This window comes from Talpa europaea, assembly GCF_964194135.1.
Source record: "Talpa europaea genome assembly, chromosome: 7".
Taxonomy (NCBI): domain Eukaryota; kingdom Metazoa; phylum Chordata; class Mammalia; order Eulipotyphla; family Talpidae; genus Talpa; species Talpa europaea.
This window is the reverse complement of record NC_140074.1, coordinates 127,253,197-127,272,774: the sequence shown is the minus strand read 5'-3', so window position 1 is coordinate 127,272,774 and position 19,578 is coordinate 127,253,197. Positions and strand designations below refer to the sequence as shown.

Below are 19,578 nucleotides of genomic sequence, written 5' to 3'. Positions count from 1 at the left end.
CCTTGGCAGTGTATTTCAGTAAATATACCCATTCTGATCCCCACTCTGTCTCTGGTGAAACTTCTCTCACCTCCCTCCCTGCACCTCTGGCCTACACCCCAGTTCTTCTACGCAAAAATATATTTTTTAAAAAAGCTGTAAAGCTCTTTCTTAATTTATCAAATCTATACTTTGTTTAATTTCTTCATGACAATGGGAACTTGACTCATTTACATTCCCTTACCTCTGCTTTTCCACTCTTCACACTATACTTAATATCACTCTTCTTGGTTCCTCCACTGGGGAACTCTATAACTTTAAGAAAACATCCAAGCCTATTTCACTAAGCCCACCCATGATATTGACACCTCAGTGCTTTCAATTTCCCCTCCCTCTCCTTCCATCCCTTTCTCCCAATTCCACACCCATGTCTCCTCTCCCTTTACTGTTACAATAGCAAGCTGAAAACACTTACATTTTGTCCTCTAACCACACATTCAGTCTTAACTTTGAACACTGCTAAATGGCCTCCAACTGTCATGACTACAACTGAAGAGCCTCTTTTTGCTGGGACTACATTTCCTTCTCTACTGTCCAATGTTGTAACACCTGTGTATTCTGTGGGGCAGTTTCTACAATCAAGTTCCAGCATCCCCTCCTTTTTCACACTTTCTATATTTTATAATCACAATATGCATGGTCAATGGCTTTATACTTTTTTTTCTCTGCAGATTTTAGTAAGGATTCAATTCATATGGCCACAGAAAATAGGCTTATAACCTAACTATGTGAATCAGGGTCTGTAAAAAACATGGAGAGTGAAAGAGGGTAGAGCCAATGGACAAGTACAACCCAACACGAAAGAAGGAACTGTCTCTGGGTTGCAACTGATTATTGCTATGGGAAGATGTAGGTCATAGCTTCCAGATATACTAATGCTGCAAGATAAGCCTAAACTTACACTTTTGTTTAAAATTGTGAATATTTAAAAAGATAACTCATTCAAAAATTGATTGCAAAAACCTGGGGCTAGACACAAAAACAAATCTGAGGGCTTGATCTCACTTGAAATCAGTTTTCCATCTCCCTATTTAAGATTTTCCCTTTGTCCTTGTGCTCTAAACGTCACAGAGGTGTATTTATCCTCTTCTCCTTCAAATCTGTGAAACTCTCTTGCGCTATTGCTTTAATAATTTCCCTTCTTCTTAGTCCTTTGTTCTCTCTCTTTAGACTCCTAACCAGACATGATGTTCATCCGGATGATTCACTCAGCCTCACCTATTCTGTGTCTTGGCAGATACTACTGTCTGGGAGAATCCCTCAAAATTGTTTGTGGTAAAGTTAAACAGCAGGGTAGCAGAGCATTTATGAGTAGGGGATTCAGATCAAGAAAGCTTAGGCTTACTCTGCTACTAGGAGTGAGACCTTGAACAACATGTTTATGTTCTCTGTGACTTGATTTCCCCAACTGTTAAATGGACATAAGAATAGCATCTATTTTTATTTTATGTGTCTGTTTAATTAAATGTTGCTGTCATGTTATTTTCTTCCTTTACTTATTTTGTGATTAAGCTGATCACTTTTTTCTAGTTTCCTAAGGTCAAAACTTAAATCACTCATTTGAGACTTACCTTCTTTTCTAATATAAGCAGATGATGCTCTAAGTTTCCCTCAAAGAACTACTTTTTAAATAACTTATGAGTTTTTGGTGTTGTGTTTTTATTTTCATTCAGCTCAATATTTCCTTAAATTAGTTATGGTATAAAATATTCATATTTATGGCATAATAAAGTAATTTGGCCAAAGGAAAAGAATGCCAGAAAAATCAGAAACTTGGACTCTCCTTAAAAGTCTAAATTTTTTCACTTGTGGCCTTAAGTAAGTTATTTCACCACCTAATACTAATGTCAGTCATGTAAGTCTTTCTTTGAGAAATCACACACACACACACATACACACACACAGAGAGAGACACACACAAAGCCAGAGATGATAACATGTGATGTTTCACTGATGATCACATTAAAAATATTGAAATTTCTGCCTTTCATATACATCTACTAGACATATATTGATCAAAACTCAAATCAATTCAGTAATCATGAATTGTATCTCTAGTAACAACTCAATCACATAATGTAACATAGGTTGAAAGAAATTTCAAGAAAGTTTCTGCCATATTATCTTGTAGATTAAACTCTGTTCTGCATAAAAACAGCTCTGTATGATATCTTATAAGGATTGACTTTAATGTACAGAATAATAATCAACACTGTAATTTCAGAGAAAGAAGGGATGGGGATGGTACAAAAACGTCATGTAAAATTAGCTGGAAGCCTTGAAACATGAGTCTTGAATGACGGCACAATTTGCCTAGAAAGGTAGAGCATAACAGTCCAGAAAGTGAAATAACAAAGAAAAGAGAAAGACTTTTGTACACCTTTGCTCTTATAGTTATTTTGCCTCTACACCAATCCTACGAAAGTAACTCAAACAGGCATTTTTACCAATCTTACAGCCAATATTTTAAGCTTATAACAATAACAACTATAAGGACATATGTCAAATCAGACTTTGTTTTCCTGAAACTCAAGTGAGCCACTAACTGCTATCACTTATGATATGGAATTAATTCATTTCTGATGTTGTAACCACTTAGTAAGGATTAATAATATAACCATGCCCAAAAAGGTATTCACATTTCTAGAATAAAAATGTTCAAATATGATCATCAGGAAAAAATTTCTTAATTGAACGACTAATTTATTAATATTTCTCCAGATGTTAAAGGAAAGAAAGCAAGTAAATTGGACAAACAAGTAAAAATTAATATCCACTTAAATCTTCAAGGATCAGCAGGAACACATTTCTTTTTTATTTGAAAATAAGATTCCTTTTATTATTAAATAAGAGCTAGCACACTAAGAACAAAATCTAAATTCTTTATGTTGCCTAGTATGTCCTAGTCTTTTTTTTTATTTTTATATTCCCCATACAATTGCAACCCCCTTATTTTGACCTCAATCCCTCCTTTCTCCACCTGCCACCCACCATGTGTCTCTGGTTCATAGCTGTTTGTTGATTTTGATATTTTCTTTCTTATAGTTATTCTTTTTACTGGTCCCTTATTTAGGTTTTCTAGATTCCTGCTATGAGTGAGACCATACGGAATTTTTCTTTTTCTTTCTGGCTTATTTCGCTGAGCACGATCCCTTCCAGCTCTGTCCTAGTCTTTTTCTCTCCTACAGCCGCAACCTTCCTCCCTACATTTTGTCTAAAATGGCTCTTATTGTCATTTCATTCCTTAAACACTGCCAGCTAAGAGCAAGGTCTCAGGCCTTTGAATTTGCTGTTCCTGAGCCTGGAAGATGATTCCTCCAGACACTTCAGGGCACACATGTTCCCTTGCTGAGACAAGTGGTTCCTGACCACCTATCAGTGTTCCTACCCTCCACCCAGCAAAGTCTATGCACATTCTTTCTTTCTTCTTCATAAATTACTATTCAAAATTAGGTTTTTTTAATTTACTTATGGGTTGGCTACCCACCAAAATGTAAGCTCCTGCTCTTCCCAATGAATAACAGTTTCCAATACATAGTAAATACCCCAAACTACTCTTTAAACAGATGAACAAGTCAAACTCTTGCGCCAACAGAAAGAGAAGAACTCAACCATCACTAGAACTGTCTCAATTAAACATTCAGATTAATCAACTGTTGGAATATACTTGAGAGTTAAAATTCTGTTTCTGGATTTTATTGAAACAAATCTTATTTAAAATATTCCAGATATATTGATTGTAACATTTTTGTAATATTTTAACTGTGCAGAGATTTAGTGATATAAAGATATTTTTAAAAGATTATACATGAAATTAAAAAATTAAATATCATCATCAATGAAAGACTAACCTGCTGTTCATATCGTTGTTTCACATCCTCCAGCTGCCATAAAAACTCCTTTGATTGTTTCTCTCGGAGAGACTTGGATCTAGTTAGATCTGCTTCTACTTTTTCCATCTATAAAATTAAAAAATATCAAATGTTTTAAACAAAAAATTATATTCTATGTATTTTAATTTGTTCATTCATTAAGATGACACATTTTACATACCTCACTGATCATAACGGTGACTTTAAAGATGATAAAATAAGAAAGATATATCAATTTATTTTTTAGCTATTTTAATAGTGCCTAAGTCAGGGATGTTAAAACTGGAATAAGACTGACTAAACTGTAATGTTATAACATTATATTGGGAATATAATTTTGAACATCAAATATTTACTCAACAAAATTTTAGTAAGTCATTGGTATGTGCAAAATGTCAAAAAATATTTGTAAACATATATCTGATAAGGGACTTATTTTTAGAATATATAACAAACTTATGACTCAATAATAAAATGGGGATTTAAACCCAATTTTAAAATGAGCAAAAGAACTGAAAAGACACTTCTCCAAAAAAGGAATGCAAATGGCCAACAAGTATATGAAAGGATATTCCATACCACTGTCATTAAGCAACTTCAGATTGAAACAATGATATCACCTCACCACACTAGAATTGCTATAATCAAAAAGACAGACAAAAACAGTGTTGAAGATGGGGAGGAATCAAAACCCTCAAACAGTGTAAAATGGTGTAGTCACTTTTGAATAATAAAAGAGAAAATCTCCCTTTTTAAAAATGCAGCCCTCTTCTATCCTCCCAGCTACACTTTCACTGCTTTATGATTCCTTTTCACCATCAGACTGATCACCCTCGGGTACATTATATAATTTATTTGTTTACTTGGCTTATTTTAATGTCTGACTCTTCCACTGGAATGGAAGCCAGTGCCCAATCATGTATTCCTAACAGCACACTGCTTGGCCATACTGACTCAATAAATTTTTGTCAAATGAGTAAATTAAAAGACAGTAGTATATCATATACTGGTTTGAAGTTTTCTGGACAATTTTTGACATTTAATGGTGTCAAATTCTTCATAGAACATAAGTAAAATAGTGTGGAATCTAATGTTTTCTATCACTTGGAAAATTAGAAGATAGATTATCCATGCTTGCTCTTATCAGATACTTTTCATATGTATAGGAAAGAGATTCTTACATATAGTAACATAAAAGATAAATAACATGAAAATGGCATGTCGTACTCAAGGTAGTGCCATAGTTCATTTGTATTCCTACCTAGACTTAATATATTATCAGATTTTTTTCTGACGCTATTGGTAGTTGACATGAAAACCATCTATCCCTGGTGACTTCATATTGCTTATTCTGCTTCACCAATCCCTTGATATTTCCTCTTTTCAGCATATACACAATGCCTCTTTCAGGCTACCTTTGTTAAGTGTTAAGATTAGGTAAAATGAATATGAACAGGAAAGAAGAATGAAAAAGCTTCTTTCAGACTTTCATGTTAAGTTTGGAAAACAATTGTTTTTATTCAGACATGGTTAAGTTTCTTGGAGCAAAGATATATTTACGAAAAGAAACCAGTTTCATTAATTGAGAACAAAACCACCCACTACAGCCATCTAACAACATGTTTCAGTTTTTGGTTGTTACATTGAAGTTTGGTGTATCTAGCTTACAACCCAATTATTTGACACCTAAGTATTTCATTGCAAATACAAAAGACTGCAATCTTGAGGATACTAAGTCATCAGCTTCAAAATTCAATGATCAGAGTTCTAAGGTTACCATTCCATAGGTAATCAGTACCATGGTCGCAGGAAAACTTGCTACAGAATTATTAAAGAAGCACAGTCAAGCCCCTTTGTTTCCTTTTATTTCTAACTCAAGAGGGCAGCTCATTTTCCTTCAGTTCTTTTCACAATCGAACTCAAGCAGGAGGCTCCTTAGTTTGACCTCACAATCTCTATTCCCACATTCCAATATCTTGGCATTTCCCAAACAATCCACAGCTGTAGCTCACTCTATCGCCTTTTGCTTTTCATACGATCTGGGAAGGCTCCTCATAATTTTCCTCATCCAAACAATCAGTCTTCAAGTTGACTCAAGTCTCCTCTTTAACCCCACCAAATCTCATCAATGTTTTCTCTCTCTGCTCTAGGATCATTATTTTCCTAGCTCATTGGGTGAGGAAATGCATCAAATGTCTTATCTAGATCATGAGCTCCCAAATAAGTGAACAGTGACTTACAATTTTTTCTTTGGTATTTTAATTAACTAATTGCCACAGTATGTGAATAAGTATGTGTTAAATTCTTAAGGAGGAATGAAAGAATAGGCAAAAGCAAGAGTGAAAAAGAAATCAAGAAGGGAAGGAAGGGCTTTTATTTAGTACTTTCGAGACTGATCTTCCTATAAAATTGATTTTTGGTTCTTATTTCATCATAGATTGAATATTAAAAATAAATAAATATTTAAAATAAAAGTTAAGGAGCCTCCTCTGGTGGCGCAGTGGTTGAGAGCTGGGCTGCGAAGCTGCCCGCAGCCTCTGCAGCACCGGTTCGATCCCTGGCCTCCGGCAAGGGCCCCACACAGCATGCAGACCTTTCCTGCCGCGCCCGCTGCCTCCTCAGCAGTGTCATTTTGTCATTCTGCCTGTTCTGCTCCCCGCTCTGGCTCTGGTGAATCCTCTCACCCTCCCACGCTTCTGACTGTACCCAGTGCTTGTATAAATACATAAATAAATCTTAAAAAAAAATAAAAGTTAAGAATGTTATGTACTTTAGTCTGTAAAAACAGAGTATCTTCTATCAACAATTTAATTATCTTCTATAATCAAAATAGAAAGCAATCTAAAGCACATGAAGAGTTTTTATATCCAAATATTATAAATAACTGATAAATATTTATCAGTCAATAACTGATAAAGAAAATGAAATACAAGTTATTCTAGATTATACTGACCGAAAATGCAAGACCCCACTCCATGTTCTTTCTCCAAGTTAACAAAAAAATCAGAAAATAAGTCTTGTAAAATACTGAGTTTGTTTAATACAAGATATTCAGTTGCCATAGATATAAAAGATTCTGCTTTGTGAAACATCATTCCATATTCTATTCAACTTCAAGTGCAAAACAAAACAAAAATTCCCTTCTTATATAACTTCAAAAAGTCTAAAAATCAAACTTGGTGGTCAAGTTAGAAGCAGAAGCAGGTTTGGGCGTCTATCTGTGAGAGTGGTTAGTGTTTAAAGTAGTCAGAAAGGTGAAAAAGATGTTGAATGTTCCTTCTATGGGGTTTCAGGCATTACTACATGTAAAAGAAAAACCCAAATATCCACAGCTTAAATGACATGGATCCCTTACGTTTTCCTCATATAATGAAAAGTTCAGAATGAGGCTGCTACATTGGCAGTTCAAAGATGTCAGGGTTAAGGTCTCTGCAATCCAACCTTCCTATAATAGTTGCAAAATGCCTTCAGCAGCTCAGAACATCTGGGAAGGCAAGGGCAAAGGATACGGGCAAAAGGATAAGGGCAAAGGGTCCATAGTAGTTGAGTCAAATACCTTTTTTAAGGGGCTTTTCTGCAAGGTCCTGTCAATAGCAAATTAATTATGTGGTTTGTATTTCTCACTAGAATTACATTAAATGGCAAGGTCCATATATAAGGTAAGAAGCTAAAGTTTTAAAACTCTCTAATGTTGCCCTAAATAAAATCTCTAATAATTGACATTGAACATTGTTTGAATTTCATTCTTTCTTTCAGAAAGTGCTATTATATTGAATAATTTGATATGTATAATTTTTAACTATATACAATTGTATACGAACGTGTAATTCAAAATATATTTTGTAATATTTAATACACATTTAGATGGTAATTGCTTGTATAGTTTATCTTTGTAGTTTACATAAATATGTATTAAATATACATATGTAATAAACATGTACATAGAAAGAAATTAAAAATAGATATAGCCAGGTGAGCAGATAGATATAGATGACAAAATATTATTTCCATTTTTTGCTAAAGACTCAGTAGAAAATAATGTCCTTAAAAGTGGAAATCAATTAACACAGTATTTAATTATATTCGTAGTTATTTTGTAAGAAATAATCATTACTCTATATAAGACAGAAAATATGTCTTGTAAAAATATTGTCATGGGGAAAGAATGCTATAAAATAGAAAGATATGAAATATTTCATTATTTCCAGAAATAGAAATACATTATATTATATTTACTAACACCATAAGGCAGTTCACCTAAATTAAACAAAATGATGGGTTTAACATGTTCACCAGTAAATTATTCTTCCCTGTCCAGGGTATTGCTTCTTATTCCTTATCCCATTTGACAACTTTCAGATCATTCCATTTTTATATTTCTTTAGAGGATTACTTTTTCTTTATTAATATAGGAAAAGAAATGAAATGAAATGGGTTATTATTGTTGCTTCTGTGACTACCATCATGAATACAGACCATTACCAATGTCTTAGGCCACACTTAGATTATTTCCATATATATCAAATGATAAATTCCTTTTGGGTAAATTAACACTTTTTTTTTTTTAAAGTATCCAGGTCAATATACAATACCTCAAAAGTCACCCAAGGGTAACTTGCATTGCCAGTTTCACTTAAGTTTTATTCTTTACCTATATGGAAGCGGATAACACTCTGATTTTTATGGCTGCTTTCTTTCACTTGTCACTACATTTGAAAGATTCTAACATATTGTTAGGTGAAACTCTACATTGCTCATTCTACAGTCTTGCATTGTTTGTACAGTATTCATGTACAATATTCCATGGGTAAATATAATACAATTTATTTACCTATTTTATTGTTGATGGATTTGGGTAATTTTCAGGTTTTTTTACTGTTATAAATAATGATGCTATTAATATTCCAATGTGTAGTTTTTGTCAAATTATGCATTTTTTAGGAATAAAATGGCTAGGCATAGGGTATGAATATATTCAATTTTATGAGATAGCCAAATCAGTTGCACCGATTTATACTCCCATCGTAGTATATATGAGTTTCATTGTTCCACATCCTTGTCAACATTTGGTATTTTCTCTTTTTTGTTTAAGCCATTTTGGTAGACGTATAGTAGTATTATACTGCCACTTTATTTTTACATTACTCTGATGACTAAAGAAACTGAGAACTCTTTGTATATTAATTGGACACTTTCAAGTCAACATTTGAGAAGTATCTGTTCAAGTGTTTTGTTCATTTTTTAAATTTAGTGTCTTCCTTTTCTTACTGATTCGTAGGAATACTTTATCTGGATATGGATTGTTTTTGTTCAATACTTGAATTGCAAATATCTTAATCCACTCTTAGGCTGGATTTTCATTTTCTAGTGTCTTTTGGTGAACAAAAATTTTTAATGAGGTTAAATTTAACAATATTTTGTTTTTTATGTCTTTTGTTTCTTATTAAGCAAATCTTTGCCTAGTTTCAACAATCAAAAATGATCCTACATTTTCTTCTAAAATTATGTCATTTTACCTACCACTTGTATATCTACATTCCTTCTGGAATTAATTTTATAAATGGGATAAAATATGTGACTTTTTTCAAAGTTATTTTCTATTAGTTTGTTGTTTTCTTAATGACCTATTTGCTATTAGAAGTAAGACTAATGTGTATATTTGACCTTCTGTTTGTTAGCTTGTTAAATTTATTGCTAATAACATTTTAACAAGCAAACATATGAGAAATACAGTTACACAAAGATACAATCATTGTAGATATATGCATAACTCACTAAGCTACGTTACATGCCTGTCCTCTGAGTTCTCTTAATGACCTATTTATTTTACTAGTTATACCACCTATTAAACCACGCAGCTTTATGCACTGGTCTGTCATACAAGCCACAAACATGTCTTAACAATCTTTGTATTCCCAGAATTTACAATGGCTGGTATAACACAAGTATTCATAAATTGTTAGTAAATGAAGAAATCAAGTTTGTAGAATACTTGATCAGTAAGCCAATAAAATAGTTGAGGTCTTAAAACAAGAATGTTACTATTTTTACAATAAATAACCCTTCAAATCTGCCAAATAAAGAATGACATGTTTACAGATTCAGTGCTCTCAGTTGATTTTTTTTTTTTTTTTTTTTTTGGTTTGCAAGAGATTAGTCATTGAGGAATATTACTAGAAAACAGCTTCACTTACAACTCTATTAAGCATTTAAGGAGCAAGTCAAGATTCTTATTATTTGTTTTGTTTAGAGTTTTTCTGTTTAATTTTGTTTTTTAAAGCCAAACACTTGTACCTATTCTTTGGATGTTATCATTTGGAATTGCTTAGTTATCATAATAAAATATTTAAATATAATTCTAGGATTTTACCTCTGTTACATGATCTCATTTAAAGACAAAATTCCAAATGTTAACAGGGTGGAGAGATTTCTCCATCATCATCCAAAAGTAACTAAGAGAAAACACTTGCATTTATATTGACTCTTTTATTATCTTAAAACTGGTTTCAACATCTTATTTAGAGTTGCATAACCCTTAAAGGACAATCAGACAAAGGTACAAGTCACAAAGAAAAGTTTATATGATGATTCTTTCTTTAAGTCTGTTTGTAATCCATCTATGCTTAATGGCACAAATATGTCCAGATGGCATTCTTCCTTCCTTATAACTTGAGAATGGTTTTCATTAATTCAGCAGCAATAATAGGATGATGAATTTAATTTATAATCTCTAAAAATTAAGAATCTGGCTAACCAATTTCAATTGTACTAGGAGCCAGAAGCAATCTCACTCGTCAACAGCAGTGGTTTCCAGAATGTTGTCATGACAAACCAGGGCTTTTCCAAGTATAAAGCTAATTAATATCCTGTAGCTGATGACTATTTAAAAAAAAAAGGAATAGAATTTAAAGCCAAATATTTAGCAGCAAGAACCATTTAACGAGCATGTATTTTCAAGAGGAAAAAAATTAAGTACAAAAGTCAAGTGGCTAGTGAAAGCCCCAGGAGGAACTAGTTAGCTGACATCCATGCAGTCAGTTTACAAGATTAAAAAGTTTCACTTTACAATTGCTGCCAATACTTCAAAAAACATAGCTGTCTTTTTCAGTCATTTATTTGTTTCACAGAGAATAGGTAAATACAGAATACTATTTCTTTAAAAATGATTGATACACTCAGAAATAATTTTAACAGAGTAAAGCATTTTCACAATAAAATAAGTATGTTGCATACAACTAATTGCTGACAGTTAACACTTATGATGGATTTCACCATTTGGAGTAGAAATTAGGTTATTTAAGCAATCTCAAATAAGATAAAAGTTCTTCAAAGTGACAGAAACAGCATGAAGCATTTTTTTTTTTTTAATTTAAAACTGCTCCATTTTCTCTCCTGGGCCTTATTTTTGAAACAGTAATTCTCTTCAAAAACAAACTCAAAGCTTTTATTTTTTAATTCAAATTGTCATTGTCTGCTATCTGCAGCAGTTTCCAAGTGGAAAAAGATGCCCTATAGCTCTGCTCGCTTATACACAAAAGATTCAGTAAGAAAATGGAATATTCAAAACAGTAATAGAAAAGGAAGCCTTAAAATATAGACTGTGGAAAATCTGAAAACATCATTCGCCAAATAATGAGTCTGTTGATTGATTTTTCTTTTAGAACTTGAGCTATATCACTCACCCCTTTTATTTAACTGCTAATCTGGAATGGAGCACTTTTAATTTATCCTGTTTGACATATATCTTTTATTTAGTATATTTGCTAAAATCTACCATTTAAGAAGTATCTGATTTTTTAATTAGCCTCGCTATAAGGGTACCATTATAAATGGGATTCCTTACTATTAAATATACACCAAAGTTGCTTTCTCTATCTCAGAAGCGCAAATGCACTTGGCAAAACTACTTATGATTGAAACCACTGAAGAACATGCCATCCCTGTTACTCTTCAGTCTAGCACCACTGGATGTATCAGAGAAATCTTACAAAGACAGGGCACAGGTATAGTGTAAGTCGGGGGTGGAGGGTGGGGGAAGAGGATCCAGAGGCAGGCACCAAGGAGATCCTTCAAAAAATCATTTAACCTGTCCATAGAGATGTGACAGCTAAAAGGGAAAAATTCATGAAGGCTTAAGGTGGAGAAGAGGGAGAGTCAAATGAGTCTGGTAGGGCTGGTGAAGTAAGAAAGCAGTCAGACCTAGAAGCAGACACGGAACAAAACAGTCAGCGATAGGAAGGTGGATCAACTGAAAGGATTCTTCCAGAATTGATTACACAACACTGTCTTTCAAATCTGGCTTTCCTCCTTTTATGGCAATTTCATTTTGTGACTACATTGGGCTCTTAGAGTAATGGCTTGTGAGATGACATTATCTTCAAGGATTTCAGTTGTGCCACACAACTCTGAGATTTCTTTTTAAACTTAAAATTTTTAAACAATTTCTACATTCCAACTTATTTTCTAATTTTTCAACATTAGGTTGAAATATTAGGTTTCATGTTAAAAACATTAGGTTTTTTAGCAAATAACCTAAGAATAAATACCCTCAAACACACAACTTACACACTCTGTATTCAGAAAAAAATAAAATCCTAGAAGAGAAGAAAGGTATAAATGATACGCAGTGTTAAATCCTCCAGAAAGCTGATATAGCTTCACATACCAACTAGAAATATATGCACTGACACATATTTATATGTATTGAAATATATATTACCTCAGACCTTCATGGACTTCTACCTAAGCATTAATTGGAAAATAGTAGATTGCTATTTTTATTTAAGATTTTTTTTTTAAGATTTATCTATTTATTTATACAAGCACTGGGTACAGTCAGAAGCGGCGGGAGGGTGAGAATTCACCAGAGTCAGAGGGAAGAGCAGAGCAGGCAGACTGATGAAGTACACTGCTGATGGGAGCAGTGGGCGGCAGGGGAGGTCTGCCGAGGTACAGGCTGGATGTGCGGGAGGGTGAGAGGATTCACCAGAGGCAGAGTGGGGAACAGAACAGACAGAGCGACTGAAATACACTGCTGAGGGGAGCAGCGGGCACGACAGGAGAGGTCTGCAGTGCCATGTGGGACCCTCACTGGCTGGCCGGGATTGAACCAGTGCTGCAGAGGCTGCAGACAGCTTCACAGCGCCACACTCAACAGCCTGCGCTACCAGGGGAGGCCCTAATAGATTGCTATTTTAACAAATTTACTAGTGAAAGTAAGCACTTTCATTGTTAATTTTTCCAAAACGTGTAATAGGGATTTTGACAGGGATTGCATCAAATGAATTTCATATACTTAGGGAGAATTGCCATCTGGACAATACTGAGTTTTCCAATCCATGTACATAGAATAGCTCTCCATTTATTCAGATATTTCTAAATTCCTCTCAGCAGTATTTTATAATATTCAATTAGTTTGTTTCAATTGTTTCATTAGTTTATTTGTAAATATTATATTATTTCTGATGTTTTGGTGAAATGCTTTCTTAATTTCATCTTCAAAAATTTCATTGCTAATATATATATATATATATATGTATACCTGAATTTTGTAAATTGAACTTCTATCTGCAAACTTTACACCATTTATTAGTGCTAGCATTTCTTTTATGGATTTTGACCATAGGGGCTCATGTCACCTAAGGACATTTATACTTCCTTATTGTCAATATGTGCATGTGTGTGTATATATATATATATGTACATTTTCAATATATATACATTGTCAACATGTGTGTATATATACATTGATGGGGGGTACCTTAGCATACTGCTAGAAACTCCAATACAATGTTGAATGGCAGTGCAAAGGAAGACATCTTTTACTTTTTGACAGAAAGAAAAGCATTAATTTTTCAACATATTAGCTCTAAGATGTTACAGAAGCCCTTTGAGTAAGTTCACTTCTAGTCCTCATTTGCAAAGAATTTTTTTCAATCACAAATAAGTGTTGAACTTTTTCAAATGTTTTTTCTACCTCTGACTATGTAATTCTGCCCTTTATTCTATTCATTTTGTCCTTTATTCTACTAATAAATTAATACCATAATGATTTCCAAGTGTTAAAACAACCTTGGATTCTTGGGATAAATTGCACTTAGTTGTGGTATATAATCATTTTTATGTTTCCAGATTAATAACACAAAAATATCATTAAGGGCTTTTGTGTCTACATTCATAGTGGATATTAATCTGTATTTTTTATGGTATCTTTGTCTTTGATATCAAAGTAATACTAGCTTTATATAATGAACTGGAAAGTGTTCCTTCCTCCTCAATTTTCTGAATGTGTTTATGAAGAACAAAAATTATTCCTTCTATAGTATTTGATGGAATTCAAGCCATCTGGTTCTGGGTTTTTTATTTTAAGAAGAGTTTTACTTGCCAATTAAATTTCATTATCTTTCAAAGGGTTATTCAGATTTTTTATCTCCTCTTGAGACAGATGTATTAATTTGTATCTTTTTAGAAACTTGTTCATTTCATGTAAACTGTGTAACTTGTTGGCATAAAGTTTTTGGAAAATCATCTTATTCTTTTATTTTCTACAGGTTAATAGTGGTATTCCCTCCTCTGTCACTTCTAACTTTGGCAATTTGCAATCAGTCAAGAAAACGATTTTCCAAGTTTGTTGATCATTAAAAAATTTTTTTTTATTCATTGATTTACTGTTTTTTCTAATTTCTACTTTTTTGCTTTCTGCTCTAGTCTTCATTATTCTTTTTCCTCTAGTTGCTTGGGCAGCAGGTTACTTTTTTTTAATATGGTTTCTTAAAATGGATTTCATATTACTGACTAGAGAACTTTGTATTGAGATATATATATATATTTATATATGTTTAAAGTTAATATTTTTCCTCCAAGAGATGCTTTATTACATTCCATAAATTTTGATACACCTATTTTAAATTCAGTTCAAAATATTTTCTAATTTTTCTTGTAATATCTCCTTGACCCATGAGCTATGTATGTTATTTAAATTCCAAAATATGGGGGCCTCCCCGGTGGCGCAGCGGTTGAGCGCTGGGTTGCGAAGCTGCGCACGGCCTCTGCGGCGCCAGTTCGATCCCCGGCTGCTCCCCGGCCACCTGAGGAGGGTCCCACATGGCGCGCAGACCTCTCCTGCCACCCGCTGCTCCCCTCAGCAGTGTACTTCAGTCCTTCTGCCTGCTCTGCTCCCCGCTCTGGCTCTGGTGAATTCTCTCACCCTCCCGCGCTTCTGCCTGTACCCAGTGCATGTATAAACAAAAAAAACAAACAAAACAAAACCAGCAAAACAAATAAATAAAGCATGCCTCTATAAAAAAATTAAATAAATAAATAAATTCCAAAATATGAGGAATTTTTCAAATTTCCAATTGCTATTTATTTCGGATTTATTATTCTTGGGATCAAAATATTTTCAAAATTATTTTAATCCTTTTAAATTTATCAAGAATTGATCTGTGACCAAGCATCCTGGAGAATGCTCCATGAGTGCCTGCAGTCATTAAGTGGAATGATTTAAATCACCATTCAAGTTTCTAACTTACTCATGAGTGCACAATAAAACCAGACCCAAACCCACAGATTAAAGGTTTTGAAACTTAACTACTGTAACTGGAAGCTGGAATCCACCCATAGATGAAACTTTTACTGTGAAACAAATTAGGTTAATATCTATTAAAGTAAAACAAAACAAAAACTTTAACAGTATCTAAGGAATTTTTACATAATTCAGAGAGTATACAATATACAATATGAACTCTTGTTTCTTCTCAACTCAGCAGAATTTTGAGGCATCCTTGTTATTGTAGGCATCAGTAGTTTATTCCTATTTATTGCTTTGTATTATCCCATTGTAGTATCCCACTGCTGCTCTTTGTCCTTTAATTTTTTGTGGAACATTTGGGTCGTTCAAGTTTTGACTTTTTTTTTTTTAAAGATTTATTTATTTATTTATACAAGCACTGGGTACAGTCAGAAGCATGGGAGGGTGAGATAATTCACCAGAGCCAGAGCAGTGAACAGAACAGGCAGACTGACGAAATACACTGCTGTGGGGAGCAGCGGGTGCGGCAGGAGAGGTCTGTCGCGCCATGTGGGACCAGTGCCGGCAGCCCGGGATTGAACTGGCACTGCAGAGGGCCAGCTTCGCAGCCCAGCGCTCAACCGCTGCGCCCCCAGGGGAGGCCCTCAAGTTTCAACTTTTGCAAATTTAGGTGCTGTCAACATTCCTATACAAGTCTTTGCCTGGGAATATATTCACTTCTCTTGATTAAATACATTGTGCCAATTTTAAGAAATCGCCAGTTTTCCCATCCACAGAACATATGAGCTCCATCTGATATCTTCACCATCTTTGGCATTGTCGACCAACCCTTACAATTTCAACCATTCTAATGAGTACAGAGTGGCATTTCATTTTGGCTTTAATTTGCACTTTCCCAGTCAATAATAAATATTAAGTTTTTTTTCATGTATTTATTAGCATTTGCATATCTTCTGCAGGTAAGTATTCAAATATTTTGCCTGTTTTTAGTTGGGTTGCATGTCTTATTATTTAGCTTTAAGATGACATATATATATATTTTTAAGATCCCTTTTAGATATTAGATACAAATTGTTAGAGCTATTTGTCACTCTTTTCTCCCATTCTTTGGCTTGTCATACTTCCTTTTGTTGTTTTTTTAATGATGTCTTTCAGAGAACAAAGGTTTTGATTTTGGTGAAGTCCAATGTAGCAATTTTAATTGAAATTTATTTTCTAGCTTTATTACATTGTGGTAAAAAAAAATGTGCTCTCTGTCATTTCAAATCTTAGAAATATATTGACTTTCTTTATGGTCTACTGAGTTTTACAACTGTTTCATGGGAATAAAAATTTAATATATTGTATTTATAGGACAGAAAGTAGAAATACAGATTTTTTTTTCATTTTTTTCCATATATTTACTTTTTATTGAATTTGTTAATTTTACAGAGTTCTTTCAGTGCCAAACCATTTCTGAGACTTCAAAGGAAGAAATGGCTCAATAGATAGCCTCATCAACCCATCATACAGTACACTAAAACTTGATTCATGTGCATTTTGATAATTTCACAATCTCTTTTAAAAGTTATAATGAGTTGGAATTTTAAATCTGCTGATCTTCAGATTTCTAGGGCAGTATACCATTAAACAACATTTCCACATATTCATCTCAGTTCATTCCTCAATAACATAACTCCCAACAAAAGCTTGCTGGAAAAAAAATTGTATACTTTTCAGGGAAGAGAAGTGGGTCAAGGTCCAAGAGATTTAGATTTTTGGTTGCCAAATGAAGTTTTTGGTTTAACTGAGTATCCCTAGTTTCTCGCTTAATTATTCAATCTCTCCTTGGTTGGCTCAGCTACACACAGAAATACATCAGAAAACAGATATTCTCCCTGCCACGTCAAATAATGCCAATGGTTGGTATGTCCCATCAGGAGATATTATAACCAACCCAAAAGTCCCAATTCCTACAATGAAACTTTCATCAAGACAGAACTCCTATAAGAAAATGGTCCCACATCAAGATCATTTTACCCACTCACTTCACTCTTGCCGGTGGTATGGCTTCAACTCTTGCACTTGGTAAAGGGATTTATTCTATAGAAATCCAGATTCTGTATCAAGGGGCCACATGCCACACTGACATATTTTTATTGATACACAACTAGGTATTACCAGACTATCTCATTAGATGGAAAGAAACTTTCAGTAATCATGGGCAGTGTCCTTAAGTCCCTTTTAAGAACTAAAAATTACTGGATATTTTAAGCTGCAATTATCAAAAACAGAAGTGCTTTATCACTTTTCACCCCAAATGAACAACATAAAGACACAATCAAAGGTTGATAACAGAGCTATCACAATCTCACACAATCACTACATCTATAAAGTGTCCAATATTTTAAATATTTTATTACAAGCATATCTGGAATTCTCAAAGATCAGCCTGCCAGCTGACCCCTTTTCACCAGGCCTTGCATTCTTGACTGTCAGGGCGACTTTTTGCTTTGAGGGTCTGTTGGAGGTGGGAGACCCCTCTGCAAGGACTAATATCCCTTTGTCATCTGAATTCCTGACCTAATTGTATGGCTAATTCTGAGATAGATTTTTCTAAAGCAAATATGCTTCGGTCATATTTAAGATCTGAGCGTAGCTTCCTACTGAGAGAATGACTTTCAGTAAGGAGAGCTGTGGTCTCCTCACCTGCTCTTTCATTTCAGCATAGACTTTCTCCGAGTTCAGTTCCACCTGCCGCTTAAACTCTTCCAGAGCGGCATCTGCCTGCTGGGCCTGCAATCTCTGAACTTCAGTCACACGAGTTAGTTGTTCTTCTTTTTCTCTAGGATAGTTCAGAAAAGTTTCAAAGTTAAGATATAAAATAAAAAAAACTCATCAGAACTAAAAAAGTTCAAAAGATTGAATCAAAGAATAGTATTTAACCCTCTCTAAAATAAAATTCAGATTTCAATTGTTTTTATCTAAATTCTGTAAAATTTCATAAAAAGTTGACAATAATCTATTTTGGGGAAAAGTGGAATAGCCATATACTGTGTGCTATGATGAGGACACAATTACTTTAAAAGATTTTCCTTAAAAAACAATTATTTAAAACCATGTATCTCAATCAACTGATGAATGGATAAACCAAATGTCATATAGCCATACAATGGAATATTATTTAGCCTTAAAAAGGAATGAACTTCTGATCCATGCTACAACATGCATGAACCTCAAAAGTTTTATGCTATGTGAACGAAGCAGACACAAATGGTCACATGTTAGATGATTCCAATTATGTGAAATATCCAGAATAGATAAATACATAGAAAGCAGATTTGGGGCTCCTGGGGGTTGGGAAGTGATTGCTAATGGATATGGGGTTTCTTTATTTGGTGAGGAAAATGTAGAATTAGCAAGTAGTGATGGTTGCAAATTCTTGTGACTAACATAGTATCTGCTGAATTTTAACTTTAAGATAGTGAATTTATAGTATATGAACTACATCTCAGTTTTTTAAAAAAAATGTGCCAATAGAAAAAAAATGTAGTATGCATGTTAACAGCAGTTGACCTGTAGGGTAAAAAAATGCAATAAAACAAAATTATTCTACTATCCTCTAGTAGACTTGCTGAAAAGAAATAATAACTGTCTCACTTCTTTATACCTCAAGCTAAAATAATATAGTACAAAAGTTACAACAGAAAGAGTTGCATGTTTACAGAAGAAAAAAATTAAAGACATTAGGTTATAAATGCATGAACGTTAATAATGTTTAATACTGAGCTCTGATTAAGTGCTGGGACTGTGAAAACTATTTATATACATCCTCTCTCATTTACAAGAAAACTTGTATAAGAATATTATTATATTCTGAGTATTACTGAACAGAAAATTGGGCCTGGTGAATATTTTCAAGGCTACCCATTGAACAACAGGTCAAGCCAGGACTTCAGTCTGCTTTAGGGCACCTGCTGTTTGCTACTGTGTTACAACGTTTTCCCAATTTCCCAGATGCCATATTATATGATCTGAGAGTGTCCTCCCCAAGTAAGATTTTTTGTTTGTTTTGTTGACTTTTTTATTATTATTTTAATTTTATATATATTTTTACATCATTTTTCACTTTTGCACAATGTATGCATTTTCATCTTG

At 33.7% G+C, this 19,578-nt stretch overlaps 1 protein-coding gene across 1 annotated transcript in view; it reads right to left on the bottom strand.

Annotated features, from left to right (window-relative positions):
* The window catches only part of CEP112 (centrosomal protein 112), a gene marked incomplete at both ends in the record, with an annotated part of 340,823 nt that overhangs the window by 183,588 nt on the left and 137,657 nt on the right, over window positions 1-19,578 (bottom strand). Inside the window, 2 exons of the mRNA XM_084238043.1 lie at window positions 3,891-3,998; window positions 18,130-18,265. Of these exons, the coding sequence (XP_084094169.1) occupies window positions 3,891-3,998; window positions 18,130-18,265 (244 nt within the window). The remainder of the gene's footprint in view (window positions 1-3,890; window positions 3,999-18,129; window positions 18,266-19,578) is intronic.